At 37.7% G+C, this 16,093-nt stretch overlaps 1 protein-coding gene across 1 annotated transcript in view; it reads right to left on the minus strand.

Annotated features, from left to right (window-relative positions):
- Positions 1 to 16,093, minus strand: part of SEC22A (SEC22 homolog A, vesicle trafficking protein) — a 61,874-nt gene that overhangs the window by 8,446 nt on the left and 37,335 nt on the right. The window contains exon 6 of the mRNA XM_044252200.1: positions 3,207 to 3,272. Coding sequence (XP_044108135.1) covers positions 3,207 to 3,272 — 66 coding nt within the window. The remainder of the gene's footprint in view (positions 1 to 3,206; positions 3,273 to 16,093) is intronic.

Here is a 16,093-nt window from a genome sequence, read left to right on the forward strand (position 1 = left end):
CACATCTGTCAGAATGGCTAAAATATAAAACAGTGATAACAACAAATGCTGGAGAGGATGTGGAGAAACAGGATCACTCATAACAATGCTGATGTGAGTGATGTAAAATGTAAAAATATAAATGTAAAATGGAATGCCACTCTGGAGAACTGTGTCTGTCTCAATAAAACTAAGCATGCAACTACTATAAGACCTAGCAATTGTACTCCTAAGCATTTATCTTAGAGAAATGAAGACTTATGTTCTCACAGACTCCTATACAGAATGTTTATAGCAGTTTTATTTATAATAGCCCAAAACTGGAAACCCAGATGTCCTTCAGTGGGTGAATAATTAAACAAACTGTGGTACATCCATACCCTGGAATACCATTCAGCAGCAAAAAGGAACAAACATTGATATACGCGACAATCCAGAAAATTCTCCAGAGAATTGTACTGAGCAAAGTACAATTGTACTGAGCAAAATTGTACTGAGCAAAAATGCCTTCATTAAGGCATGCCTGAGCAAAATAACGCCAATCACTAAAGACTCATACTATATATGGTTCCCTTTATATAACATTACCTAAAATGAGGAAATTATAGAAATGGAGAACACATTAGTGGTCGCCAGAGATGAAGGGGCAGGAGAGAAGTGGATGTGGCTCTAAAAGGGCAACCAAAGGGCTGCTTGTGGTGATATGAATGCTCTGTATCTGCTCACACTGACATCAATATCCTCGCTGAGATAATGTATCATAGTCGTACAAGATGGTACTACTGGGGGAAACTCAGGTAAAGGATATATATCTCTCTCACAGCTATTACAATTAAATCAAATAAAAAGTTTAATAGGAAAAACAACTTCATACTCATGTACATATCTGCAACTTACTTTATAGACAACTAATATACACACTATGCACATACACATACAAAAGAGAAGGGGATATAGAAAGTGTTGCAGAATGTTAATTATTTGGTGGCTCTAAATGTACTAGTCTTTCAACTTTTCTGGAAGTCTGAGAGTTTTCAAAATAAAGCACTGAGAGGAAAAAAGAGAAGTTTCTGGTTTCTACATCTTTTGATTTCCTCTTTCAAATGTTCCATAGCAAGATTATTCCTATCTGGCTGAGTTCTGTGGGTCCATAAGTACCCCCAGCCTGGAGAAAAAGCCAAGAAACTACGTAGTCATAGCTTTTGAGATCTGATCTAAAGGGGATTAAAAAACATCCTCACAACTGGAGATGGAGCACGTTATAGGGTAAAATATAATCACGCAGGTTTTACTGTGGAAAAAAACAGCGTTATTATCACTCTGCTCAGCATATTTGGGAAGTGCGCAGTTTCATGCCTGTCAGAAAGAAAACTGGCTTTCTGCTATTCTTTTTTAAAGCACGAATCCATTTAACTTCTCTCAAGTAAAAGAACACCTGGGTGACAGTCTCCTCTGAGAACGATTTTCAGCTGTTCCAGGTAATGTAACAGAGGTGTGTCTTTTAAAGAGCCTCTCTAAAGGCAACAGCAGGGCTCTGGAGTCGTGCAGACTGGGGTTGGAGGCAATGACGATAAGACCTGGCTAGCCCTCAGTGAAAAATGACAGAGAACACAAGATTAGCACGGGACTTTCTGTGAGGATTTAATGGGTACAAGGAATATAAAGAACTTGGCAGTAAGAACTCAATACATTTTGCTATTATTAGTAGTATTTAAAAATATAAACAATGAATCTTGGAACACTGAAAAAAGAAAATTAAAAAAAATTCATTAAGTCTCTTTGATAAGAAGTGATTTTTAAAAATATAAATTAATGAATGAATAAAATTATTTCATTAAGGCAAAACAGCCAAAAGTATATTTTACAAGAATTACTCGTTAAATTATTTTAAAGTTAACATTTACCTAACATTGTTTTAGAATCATATGAAATAATGCATATGTTATAACATTTTAACTGAATAACCTTATAGAAATTATACAAATATAGGAATTTTGCTTACAGACAGCATAATATAGTGGAATGAATACAATATTTAAAATCAGAAGACCCAGAGTTAAGTCCTGACTCTACCACTTACTGGGCTATATGATTTCTGGATAGTACCCAAACTACCTCAAATTTCTCATTTTTAAAAATGAGATAATATCCTCTGTGTGACAGAATTGTAGACATTAAAGTTCTTAAAAAATCTACACAAGAATATTTCATAAAATTAAAGCATTTGTGACATTAACAAATACAAGTTTTCACATTTCCTGCATGAAATGTCATTCATTGTAGTTAAATCTGTCAAACTGTATAGAAAATTTCTAAATACAAATGATTAAGAAAAACTAGGGGCTTTAAAAAAACATGAAACTAAAATCTTTAATCTATCTTTACATAAAGTCAAATGTATATATGCAAAGTATTTCACTAGAGACTTCTGAGTTGTAGGTAGCCTTATGTTTGCAGTCCTCAATCTTTCTAATATTCTTCCTATGCAAGCTAGAGAAATGTGTTACTTAAAAGTTAGGTCAAAAGGTCTTGCCTGCTGTACCACATTTTAGCAAAGACATTCCTCAGCTTGAGTGACTGGCATGGTCACCTCTCCCTTTCCTACAAATCTGTGCTTCCTCTCTTTTCAGGAATGCCAGTACCCATTTTCCTATCACCAGGTGCAAAGCCTCCTGGCTCTGTAAGTCTAGGTACTAGGAGTCTTCCTCCTCAGTGTCATTCCCTCACCCCTGATCCCTACTGCCATTATCGGAGTTCACTCTCTCACCGCCTTCTGCGTAAGTAATGGAATCGCCTCCCAACTAATTTCCTTTCTTCCAATTTCTCTGCTCTGGCAATCCACCCCATTCCTCACTATTAAATTAAATATCCTAAAATCTGCTTTGGCTGTTTCCTGTTCAGACTTGCCCAAAAGTACAAAGTCCTCATGCTCAAGTATAAGCAGAGCCCTGAGGCTCAATAATCCATCACCAAAAAATCTAGAAGTAGCCTTTACCGCCACAGGCAAATAACATACTGCCACTGAAACCTGACACAGAAGAGTGTTAACATTAAGTACACTGGGATCCAGGTCCATTCAAAATGGAGATGTAGATCATAAAGTTAACAGAGGCTCTAAAGTGAGGTAAAGAACTCAGACATTTTATTTATTTAAAGTGTACAAATAAGACAATACCTAAAACAAACAATAATAGCAAAGTGTTTCTCAAAAGTTGGAGAGAACCTACCTGGTAAAGGCAGGCTGCTGTTCCAAGGAAAAATGCAACAATGTAATTAAAATCTTCACCATCACTCTGCAAAAACAAAATTAAAAATTACTTTTTTCCTGGTGGAAGACCATTTCCAAAAACAATCCATCAGGATAGGATACAGCAATGTTTAAGCACAAATGGTTCAAATTTTCATCAAAACGTGGTATGTAAAAATTCTCAAGAGTCCTGAAAGTTCCAAGGAGTGTGAGGTACAGAAAGACTACCAGTGTTCCTTTATGTTTAGACCCATCAATTTCACCTTACCCATGTGTGCAAGATGAAATGAAATGAAATCACTTTTGTCAAGGAGTTTTTTTTTTTTTAAAGATTTTATTTATTTAACAGAGAGAAATCACAAGTAGGCAGAGAGGCAGGCAGAGAGGCAGGCAGAGAGAGAGAGGGGAGAAAGCAGGTTCCCTGCGGAGCAGAGAGCCCGACGTGGGGCTCGATCCCAGAACCCTGGGATCATGACCTGAGCCAAAGGCAGAGGCTTTAACCCACTGAACCACCCAAGCGCCCCTGTCAAGGAGTTTTAAACTGGTGCTAGAGGACATTAAGGAGATGGACCTTTATGTACATCCTCACCAGATGAAGCTATGAACTTTATCTGGGCCAAACTACAAATATTCCAAAGACTCTGCCTGAACCGCAATTGCTATAGTAAGAGAATTTGCTTAGGGACAACCTTCGCAGCCAATTCTATTCAGCCAAGATTGGTTTTCTGCTGCCAACATCAAACAAAATTCGTTGTAAATGACACATACAAACATTCCTTTTTGTCTTAAGCTCTTGACTTTTAACCTAAAGGGACACAATCTGGGTTGTTACCAAATCTGTGCTCCTCAAGCTGCAATTCTGAGACCCCAAATAATTGCTCTTATTTTATTGCAGCTCTGCCTCTTTTCTTAGTCAACCCAAGAAAAGATGAAAGCCAATGGGAAAGTTTCCACATAAGGTAAAAAACCTCTCTTCTCTACTGAAAACAAAAAACAAAAACAAAAACAAAAAACCCATAAAGCGTACAACACCCCAGTGGCCTATAAGTCAGTCCCACTCACTAGGATTACTACTTGACTCAAATAGATACTGACAAACCTTACTATCAGGTAAGCACATCACTGAAATGTCCAATAAAGTAATTTGACATGATTAAAAAAAAATTGAAAAATTACTGTCCACTAGAGTGTGCTAAATCCCAATGAGAACAGCCACACATGCTGTGTGAGAAAAACAGCCACCCAGAAGATACATCATACACAGAATGTTTTTCAAACTAAGAGAAACCCAAGTGTTTTTCTATTCTCTTTTGAGTCCTCTTAAATATATTAAATTTCTTTCAGTGTTTTTATAAAGTGAAACATAAAGCCCAGACAGGAGCCTTACATTTGGCCCTTGTTTTAGAAAAAATACCTTTAAACAACGAAAATTTTCACAAGATATGGGAATGTCTCTCATGCCCATGTCTTCATGAAAAAATACACAGAGAATACTCCTTTCCCACTTGCTACTGGGCAACAGACCTGACCATAAGGCAGAAGGAGAGTTGCTTATCTTAGTGAGATGATCTTAAAATAGGAACCATCAATCTCTCTGGGATGCTTAGGCCTGTTCCACCTCAGAGACAAGGAAGGTCATGAAACATTTCTTTCTTTCTTTCTTTCTTTTTTTTTTAAGATTTTATTTATTTATTTGACAGAGAAAGATCACAAGTAGGCAGAGAGGCAGGCAGAGAGAGGAGGAAGCAGGGTCCTTGCCAAGCAGAGAGCCCAGTACGGGGTTTGATCCCAGGACCCTGAGACCATGACCCGAGCCGAAGGCAGAGGCTTTAACCCACTGAGCCATCCAGGTGCCCCCCAAAAATGGAGTCATACTTTTATATACTGCTTTTTTTTTTTTTAAAGATTTTATTTATTTATCAGAGAGAGAGGGAGAGAGAGCGAGCACAGGCAGACAGAATGGCTGGCAGAGGCAGAAGCAGGCTCCCTGGTGAGCAAAGAGCCCGATGTGGGACTCGATCCCAGGACGCTGGGATCATAACCTGAGCCGAAAGCAGCTGCTTAACCAACTGAGCCACCCAGGCATATCATAAATACTTTCTCAAGATAATGAGTATTTCTCAACCACATGATTTGTAGAGATTATACAACCTTTCATTGGGGGGGCTATACCACTGATTTAATTACCCTATAATTGGATATTATTTTTTCCCTTGATTTATAATATCACTTTATGACTCTCTTAATTGCTTTTGGAACACTCAATGGCACGTTTGTGGAGTCAGTCAGACCTGGGTTCAAATCTTTACTTACTATCTGTATAGTACTGGACTATTTAACTTCAATTTCCTTTTTAAAAAAATAAAAGTTGTACAGATTAAATAACACTTGCAAACAGAGAACAGTAACTGGCACACAGTAAATACTCAAAATCATTTCACCAACTCCTCTCTCCTTGAGGCTACCATCTGCATCATTCATCGAATAATTAGATTACCTTCTAAGTATACTGATCTTAGCCTCAAGTAGACTCCGACCTGTCTTTTTTTTAATTGAGGTATAACTGACATACAACATTATATCAGTTTTCAGGTGCACACACCGTAACAATTCTTTATTTGTGTATGTTGCAAAATGATCACAATAAATCTAGTTATCATCTGTCACTGTACAAAGTTAGAAACTTTTTCTTGTGATGAGAACTTAAGTTCTCTTATCTCCTTTCAATATACAATGCAATATTACTGACTATAGTCACCATGTTGATGTTATATCCCCATAACTTATTTAGTTTATAACTGGAAGTCTGCACCCTTTAACCCCCCCTTCACCCATTTTGTCCACCCCCCTAACCTTCCTTCAAGGCAGAAAATCAATCTTACTACTTGCATCAAACTGCATATAGCAGGAATTCAATAAATGCATGCCAGGTTGAGCTGAGCTTAAAAAAATCTATTTCTACTTGCCAAAGATTGTCTATGTATTTTCCATTCAATAAATATTAATTAAACACCTACAGGCCAGGTCTTATATTACTAGACCTAGAACGGAAGACAACTAAATCCATATGAACTCAAGGAGCTTACTTTCTGATTAAGAAGGCAGATACATTAACCAACAATTCCCACTTAAAGTGATAACTGATGGGATAGGTGTGTGTACAGGGTGTAAAAGGAGACTACTGGAGACACATCTAAACCTGCATGGAGAAACAAAAAGTCAAGGAAGTAAAGCTTAATCTGGGTCTTGAAGAATGATCTAGTAGAAAGGTAGACAAAGTAGGGAGAGAATTCCAGGCTAAGGGAATAGCACATACGGTCTCAAAGAGGGAAGAGCCTAGGATGACTCCAGCCTTCTTTTTTTTTTTAAAGATTTTTAAAATTTATTTGACAGATAGAGATCACAAGTAAACAGAGAGGCAGGCAGAGAGAGAGAGGAGGAAGCAGGCTCCCTGCTGAGCAGAGAGCCCGATGCAGGGCTCGATCCCAGAACCCTAGGATCATGACCTGAGCCGAAGGCAGAGGCTTTAACCCACTGAGCCACCCAGGCGCCCTCAGCCTTCTTTTAAGGCAACATTTGAATTATAGCATGCACTAAGTTGGGAATATAGGAGGAAGAGTAGGTTTGAGAGCAGAAAAAAACTGAGTTCATTTTGGACATGTGATTTGGGAGGGGCCAATGTGAAATCCAAATAATTATATTTCATAGATTTAAGTCAGCTTCAGGAAAGAGTTGGCTCTAGAGATCCTACTTCAGTCATCTATTTAAACAGTTGTCAGTTGAAGGCCTAGGACAATCAAATATAAGTCTTTATTCTTTTTTTTTTTTAAAGATTTTATTTATTTATTTATTTGACAGAGAGAGATGACAAGTAGGCAGAGGCAGGCAGAGAGAGAGAGGAGGAAGCAGGCTCCCTGCTGAGCAGAGAGCCTGATGCGGGACTTGATCCCAGGACCCTGAGATCATGACCTGAGCTGAAGGCAGCCGCTTAACCCACTGAGCCACCCAGGCGCCCAAGTCTTTATTCTTGATTGGCTCCTAGAATGGAGAGAGAGAGAAAAAACTATAAAGGATATTTAGTCAACTGTAGAAATTTGAGTATGAATTTTATATTAGATAATACTGCATTGATCTTAAAAACCTTTGGTGTAATAAAGGTATTGTGATTATGCAGGAGAATTCCTAGTCCTTAAGGCATACATACTGAAAAACTTTCAAATAAACTGTCATGATACCTACAATTTTATTTTCACATGATTCAGGAAAGAAAGAAAAAAAAGAAGTGTAAGTAGGTATACAGGTGGGTCTAATTGTATTGTTTTTTAAATCTTTCTGTAAGTTTGAATTCTTCTAAAATAAGAGGCAGTGGGAGGAAAGAGGAATACAAAAAAAATTTTAACACTATGCTACCACTAAAATGAATGTAATAGATCTCTATACACTGATATAAAATGACCTCCTATATAGTGTTAGGTGAAAAAGATGCAAATAAGCATGGAGTATACTGCCATTTATACAGAAACACTCTGAAAACAATTATATAAGTAAATATATAAATTCATATGTACTAGCATACATACATTCTGTCTCTAGAAGTATAACCCAGTGGTTGATGCTAGGAAAGAGAAATGGGAAAAAATGACTTATTGTGACAACAGGCTTTGGAATTATAGGCTTGGAAACTGCAGGCACGTGTACATTTTACTGTGTGAGGATGTGTGGGTATGTGCACAAATTAACTTCTTTTTAAAAAGCCATCATGAAAATACCCAAAGAGAAGGTGAAAGTTAAGAAGAATATTAAAGGGCGCCTGGGTGGCTCAGTTGGTTAAGCAACTGCCTTCAGCTCAGGTCATGATCCTGGAGTCCCGGGATCGAGTCCCACATCGGGCTCCCAGCTCCATGGGAAGTCTGCTTCTCTCTCTGACCTTCTCCTCGCTCATACTCTTTCTCACTGTCTCTCCCTCAAATAAATAAATAAAATATTGAAAAAAAAAAGAAGAATATTAAAGCCAAGGGAAGAACATTGGAGAATGCCACTATTTAAAGGACAGGTGAAGGAAGAAAGTTTACCAAATAAACTGAGGAACAGGAAGACAATGAAAAAAGATACAATAGGAGAAAATGGTTTCATGAAAATGAAGGGATAAGAGAATGTCAAGAAGAACAATGTAGCAAACTATTAATAGTGATTTATCTGCTTCTAAGTTTTTGAAAATAATACTATTTCTGAAATTAAATAAAGTTACTTTTCAAAGGAAAACCTGAATAGTATGTAAGGTGAGGCAGAGAGGCCACAGAAGACAAGGACTCAAGAGTGGCTGCAGCATTTGGCAACTGGAAGGATTCTAGAGAGCTTAATGGTCAGTATTTGAAAGAATTGAGGACAGAAAAGAGATCACAAGAGACTAAGAGAATAGAGGGAAGGGAGTGGGAACAACAAACACGGTTTATCCTTTCAAAAACAAGAAGGGTCTCTTCATCAAGAAGTTTGTTTTTAAAGGCTGGCAAGCTATGGCATGTTTATGAGCTAAGAGCATCCTCTCCAGTAGAGAGGAAAACGAAATGCAAGGGGGGGAACAGTTAGTAGTCGAGGGAAGGTGGGACAAAGGCTCAGAGTGGGGACAGAAGTGTGTGTATGTGGGGAAAGACAACAGAGGGTTGAAGGCAAGAGCAAAGTGGGGCAGATGTAAGGAGTTGAAATAAAAAAAAAAATTTAAATGTCACTTTCACCTTTAGGGGAATGCTAGGATACCAATACACTGCTTTGAAAACTAACAGAGGAAAAGAGTATTTTTTTTTCGAAGGTGAGGATGAAGAGATAAACAGAGGCTTTATATAACAGTCACACAATGTTTTCGGATGATACCATTAAACTGTTTGTAATAATTGGGAAATATTCCCTTTTTAATCTTAAGTAGAAAAAAGGGCACAAACTTATATAATGGATATGACAGTATACAAGTCTATGTATATATGTATATGTTTGTATGTATGTGCATATGTATATAAATACAGAGAAAATTTGGAGATGATTTTTATCTTTATACTTTTTCCCCTCTATTCTTTAACAATGAGCACAGAATCAGGAAAAATACTTTTAGTTCTTTTGAAAGCCAGTAAGTAAGCACTGCATCTTGGCATAGATATTATGCCACTAAGTAAGGCAAAAACTTCTGTTGAGCTTTAATAGGCAGAAAACAATCTATGGGAAATAACTCAAGGAATAAAAGTTGATTATTTCCTACTTTGTAGTAGCCATTAGAAAGAATTTCAGAATCAGAGAGTCTCAGAATGCTACTAGCACTGAAGTGGTCCTTGAGCCTCTCCAAAATCTGCATCTTGCAGAACAAGAAAATGAGATCCAAGAAGGTAAAATAACCCATTCAAGGTCACTGGTTACTGGCAGATGTGACCAGGTAGACTGAATTCCAGGCCAGCATTTCTACTGCTGTATCAGAATCCTCAGTTTTTTCCTAATGCACCACATGCAAATTATTTCTAGGTTGGTACCAGCTTAATTAATATCATTGTCTCAAGGTTGATCGTTAAAGGAACACAAGCAATATAAACCTAGTGTGATAAAAGCTTACATATTCACAAGATGCCAATTCACAATAAACTTATTAACATCTCTAAACTCAGAACAAAGTTAGGAAATGAGTGAAAATAATCTAATTTACACATTACTTGAACACCAAATCAAATTTACCAGTTTATTTATTTATTTATTTATTTTAATTTTATTTATTTATTTGACAGAGAGAGAGATCACAAGTAGGCAGAGAGGCAGGCAGAGAGAGAGGAGGAAATGGGCTCCCTGCTGAGCAGAGAGCCCGATGCAGGCTTCGATCCCAGGACCCTGGGACCATGACCTGAGTTGAAGGCTTTAACCCACTAAGCCACCCAGGTGCCCTCAAATTTACCAGTTTAAAATAAAACTGTACTCATTCTACACCTCCCCAGTTTGAACTTTCCAAAGCATTCCAAAGAAATGCTTCAGTGCTATATTTTTTAATAAATTCCTTATTACCGTAAGAGGCAGTTATTAATTTAGAAGAAACAAACACGCTGAATCTTCAAACAATGTTAACAACATAGGAATGTTGATTCACGTGGGTTCTCAAATTGAAATGCGCCTCAGGCACCAACTTACATACTAGCAGATAAATGTGGCAATCATTTTCCGCATTCAGAGAGAGGAGTTAAAATTCATAGCCTTAAGAAGGTAAACTTTAATATCAATGTACTGCTCACACTCAGGAAATAGAACACATATTTTCAGCTAGATCTAAAAATATGATCCCCAAATAAATACTTGGCTCTTCAATCAAGTATTAAAGAAATGCTGAGGCGACTTACTCTGTGTACTGCCTTCCTGCCTCCTCTATGACCACCATGATTTCAGTAACTCCCCCACAGTCAACCTCCAAACAAGTAAGTTTAAGTCCCATGTCCTGGAATTTGCACTTGAGTCTACATACCACACCATCTCAAAAAGATCTTTTACTCACCAAAAATTATCTACAATGACTCTAGGGATTATTTCTAACACAAAATACATGATGAACCATAGAGAAGGCTGAGAGTATGTCTTAAATTCAGTGGCTCTAGTGACATTAAAAAGGACCCTTTTGATCAGCCCCACATCAGGCTCTCTGCTCAGTGGAGAGCCTGCTTCCTCCTCTCTGCCTGCCTCTCTGCCTACTTGTGATCTCTGTCAAATAAAACAAAATCTTAAAAAAAAAAGGATCCTTTTATCCAATACAAGTCATGAATAATAATAAAATAGACTCCAATGAGGGAAAATAAAAAGCAAGAGACCTCAGGCCCCCAATTCTGTATGTGTTTTTAGGTTAACTTGGGATGAAAGGATGTAGTTGTTGAAGTTAATATAGTTTGTACCCCTAATCCTACTCTGGTTAACCTCTAAATTTATCACCGTGCCCTCTGCAATCTGGCATTCCTTTCTCTCCTTCTCTTTGCCTACTGTCCATTCCATCCTTTAGGACACAGAATCCTTAGAAGGTAGATATTTCCAATGCTACACTGCTCCTTCATTATTCTTCTAACAAGACATGGAAAAGTATTGCCAAGCACCGGTCACTTACCAAAACATTTTCCTCTATACTGATATAAAATCCCAATAATTCAAATAATACGAATCTCTACTTTTAGTCCAATGAATTTCCAAAAAGCAATGATTCTCATTCAGATAAGGAGATCAGAATTTGCTGGAAAATCTTCTTAAACTACCTATGAGTGACAAACTACCTGTGGACAATATTCCCCCAAACTTTGTATTCTGTTTCCTCATTCCCTTCTCTGAGCATCCCTGCTTTAGAAACCTCAATTATTGATGAGTGTATGTGGAATATGTCAGATGCCTATGACAGAACAAAAATTTAAAACAACTCTAAAGGAACCAAGTAACCAGGTGTCCACAGTTTCCAGTCAGCTAAAAATCCCATATGGACCAATTTACAGTTCCTTGGATCAGATGAGAAGGAAACACTGTTGGAATAAATTTAGTCTAGGACAACAGTGAAAAAGAGAATTCTGTATCAAGCATTAGAAAGACAGATCTCAAAGATACAAGCATCCATTGAGTTCCCAAATGATAAATGATCTATGAATAGAAAAGCCCCTTTTTCCCTACTTGTAATTTACCCCATGTGTCCTTCACACTCTAGCACCACAGTTTTAAGGAACCATTTAAAACAATCAAAAAAACCTTGAAGCTTCTAGGGAAACTGTGGACTCTAAGACATTGGCAGTAAGAAAGTATAAAAACTCAGGAAAATTGCTCAGGCTCCCTTTAACCCCCACAAAAATATTTACCTTTACTCTACTGAAATGTTACTTGAAAATCTACTTACTAGGTTGGGTTAACTGAAGTTTTGTTTTGTTTTGTTTTGTTTCATCCTTAAATAATAGGTGCTGATAAACACTCATTTTTATTACTTAAAATCTGAATAGTATATTCATATGGTTCAAAGAGTAAAAATAATACATAAGGCATAGACTATGAAGAGTGTCATTCCTACCCTGCTTCTCATCTGTCCAGTTCCTACTGCATGTTTTAGTCTCTCATTGTTCCAGAGTTTCTTTATACAAATTAAAGGATATTGTTTTCCCTGTCCATCTTTGATGGGGGTATTTGGGGCTGAGCTGGGAGGGATGAGTGAGTATAGGGTCGGGGGGCTCTCCATTGCCTTTCTCAAAATGGCCACTATTCTCAGAGGGCACAAAACTATACACCTGACCTAAAACATGAATCACATTTCTAGACCCAGGTTCCACCCTGGCTGGGACACTGACATCCCCTCCTGGTCTGTGTGAACGGGAAGGCTCAGCCCCTCCATGAGAAGAGAAAGCCAAGCCACCATTTTCTAAGAGGCAGCTAGGTACAACAGGCTATACTTTAACTGTTAAGTGGAGCCACACGTAATGAAAAATCAAAGCCCAAAGACTGCTCCTCCCTTCCTGTTCTTTGTTTTAATGGTGCTGTGTGGTATGTGTGTGTGTGTCTTGAAATAGGTTTTTATCTTTAGAACAGGCTGATGGAAAATTAAGCAGTATGTGTACTACAAAGAGTTCCCATATAACTGGCTCTTTCCCTGTTCACAGTTTCCTCATTATTAACATCTTACATTAATGTGGTACATTTGTTACAACAAATGAGCCAACAGTGACACATTATCATTAACTAAAGTCCATAGTTTACATTATGGTTCACTCTTTGTGTTGTACATCCTTCGGGTTTTGACAAATGTATAATGACATAACCACCATTACAGTAACTACTGAAGAGTTTCACTGCCCTAAAAATCCCATAACCCAGCTACTCATCCCTTCCCACCTCCCTCCAAACCCCTGGCAACTACTGATCTTTTTACTTATTGTCTATACTTATTGTCTATAGTTTTGCCTTTGCTAGGATGTCATACAGTTGCAGTCATGTAAGTATGTGGGTTTCTCAGACTTCTTTCATTAAGTAATGTGCATTTAAGGTTTAGCCATGCCTTTTTGTGGCTTGAGAATTCATTTCTTTTTATTACTGAGTAATACCCCATTGTACAGACTGCCACAGTTTATTCTTTCACCTTTTGAAGGATATCTTAGTTGCTTCTAGTTTTTTGAAACTGTTAAGTAAAGCAGATATAAACATTCATATGCAGGTTTTTATGTGGGCACAAGCTTTCTATTCTTTTGGGTTAACAGACCTCGGAGCATGATGGCTGGATCATACAGTAAGGCTATGTTTAGCTTTGTGAGACAGCCACACTATCTTCTAATGTGACTGTGCCATTTTGCACTTCCACCAGCACTGAATGAAAAGTTCGTATTGTTGCATATCCTAATATTTGGTTTTTGCCAATCTAGGAGTTTAGTCCTATCTTATTGTTTTAATCTGCAACATATGATGTTTAATCTAGTGACATATGATGTCATATGATGACATATGATGTCAGACATCTTTTCATGTGTTTATTTGCCATCTGTATATCTACTTCGGTGGGGTGTCTGTTCCATTCTTTTTTTTTTTTTTTTTAAAGATTTTATTTTATTTATTTGACAGAGAGAGATCACAAGCAGGCACAGAGAGAGAGAGGAGGAAGCAGGCTCCCTGCGGAGCAGAGAGCCCGATGCGGGACTCGATCCCAGGACCCTGAGATCATGACCTGAGCCGAAGGCAGCGGCTTAACCCACTGAGCCACCCAGGCGCCCATCTGTTCCATTCTTTTGCCCAATTTTTAATTGCATTATTTGGTTTCTTGAGTTTTAAGAGTTCTTTGCATGTTTCGGACACATGGCCTTTGTCAGATGTATTCTGCAAATATTTTCTCCTACTCTGTGGCTTATCATTCTCTTAATGTCCCTCACAGACCACAAGTTTTTACACTTTCATGGATCATATTTTTGGTATTGTATCTAAAAAGGCATCACCATATCCAAGGTCATCTCGGTTTTCTCCTGTTATCTTTTCTAAGTTTTATATATTACATTTAGGTCTGAGATCCATTTTGAGTTAAGTTGTTTTTTTTTTTTAATTAAAGGTATAAAATCTGTGTCTAAAATTACTTTTTTGCTTGTGGATGTCTAGCTATTCCAGCACCATATGCTGAAAAAACTTTTCTTCCTCCACTGAATTGCTTTTATTCCTTCATCAAAAATCAATTGACTATACTTGTATGGGTGTACTTCTGGGCTCTCTAGTCTGTTCTACTGATCCATCTGTCTATTATTTTGCCAATGTCACACTGTCTTAATTGTGATAGCTTAAGAATAAGTCTTGAAGGAGAGCCTGGGTGGCTCAGCCGGTTAAGCATCTATCTTCAGTTCAGGTCGTGATCCCAGGGTCCTGAGATGGAGCCCGGCACTGGACTCCTTGCTCAGTGGGGAGTCTGCTTCTCCCTATCCTTCTGCCTGCAGCTCCTTCTGCTTGTGTGTGCACTTTCTGTCAAATAAGTAAATAAAATCTTTAAAAAAAATAGTAAGTCTTAAAGTTGGGTAGTGTCAGTGCTTTGATTTCATTTTCCTCAGTATTGTGTTGGCTATTCCGAGTCTTTTGCCTTTCCACATAGGATCATTTAGTCAATATCTATAAAATATTGATTTTGTCTGGTGTTGTACTGAATCTACAGATCAAGCTGGGAAGAACTAACAACAATATTGAATCCTCCCACTCATGAACATGGAATGTCTCTCCATTTATTTAAATATTCTTTTTCTTGGGGCACCTGGGTGGCTCAGTGGGTTAAAGTCTCTGCCTTCGGCTCAGGTCATGATCCCAGGGTCCTGGGATCGAGCCCCGCATCGGGCTCTCTGCTCAGCGGGGAGCCTGCTTCCCTTCCTCTCTCTCTGCCTGCCTCTCTGTCTACTTGTGATCTCTGTCTGTCAAATAAATAAATAAAATCTTTAAAAAAATAAAAATAAATAAATAAATCTTCCTTTTCTTATCAGAGTTTTAGTTTTTCTCATATAGATCTTGTATATGTTTTGTTAGATTTATACTTGAGTGCCTCATTTTTGGTATGCCAATATAAATAATATATTGTTTTTTAAATTTCAAATTTCAATTGTTCCTTACTGATATAAATTAATTGATTTATATATATATATATTTTTTTTTATTATTATTTTTTTTTTAAGATTTTATTTATTTATTTGACAGAGAGAGATCACAAGTAGGCAGAGAGGCAGGCAGAGAGAGAGAGGGGAAGCAGGCTCCCGGCTGGGCTGAGAGCCCGATGTGGGGCTCAATCCCAGGACTCTGGGATCATGACCTGAGCTGAAGGCAGAGGCTTAACCTACTGAGCCACTCAGGCGCCCATGATTTTTATATATTAACTTTGGATCCTGCAACTCTAGTATAATCATTCAAGAGCTCCAAGAATTTGTCAATTCTTTGCGATTTTCTACATAGACAATCAAAACATCTGTGAATAAAGACAGTGTCATATTCCTTCTTTCCCAATCTTTATGCCCTCTGTTTTCTTGTCTTACTGCATTAACTAGGTTTCCCAGTACAATGTTGAATGTGAATGGTTAGAAGGGACATCCTTGTCTTGTTCCTGATCTTAGGGAAGAATCTTCTGGTTTTTCAGTAAGTATGGTAAAAACTGTAGGATTTCTGCAGATGTTCTTTATCAAACTGAGGAAGCTCCCCTTTATTCTTAGTTTATGGTGAGTTCATGAACAGGTACTGGATTTTGAGTCAAACGCTTTTTCTGAGTCCACAGACACAATCATACGATTTTTCTTCTTTAGCCTATTGATGTGATAGATTACATTAACTGTTAAATGTTGCACCAGTCTTGCATACCTGGAATAAATCCCATTTGTCTGTGGCATGTAATTCTTT

Source organism: Neovison vison, chromosome 6 (assembly GCF_020171115.1).
Source record: "Neovison vison isolate M4711 chromosome 6, ASM_NN_V1, whole genome shotgun sequence".
Classification (NCBI taxonomy): domain Eukaryota; kingdom Metazoa; phylum Chordata; class Mammalia; order Carnivora; family Mustelidae; genus Neogale; species Neogale vison.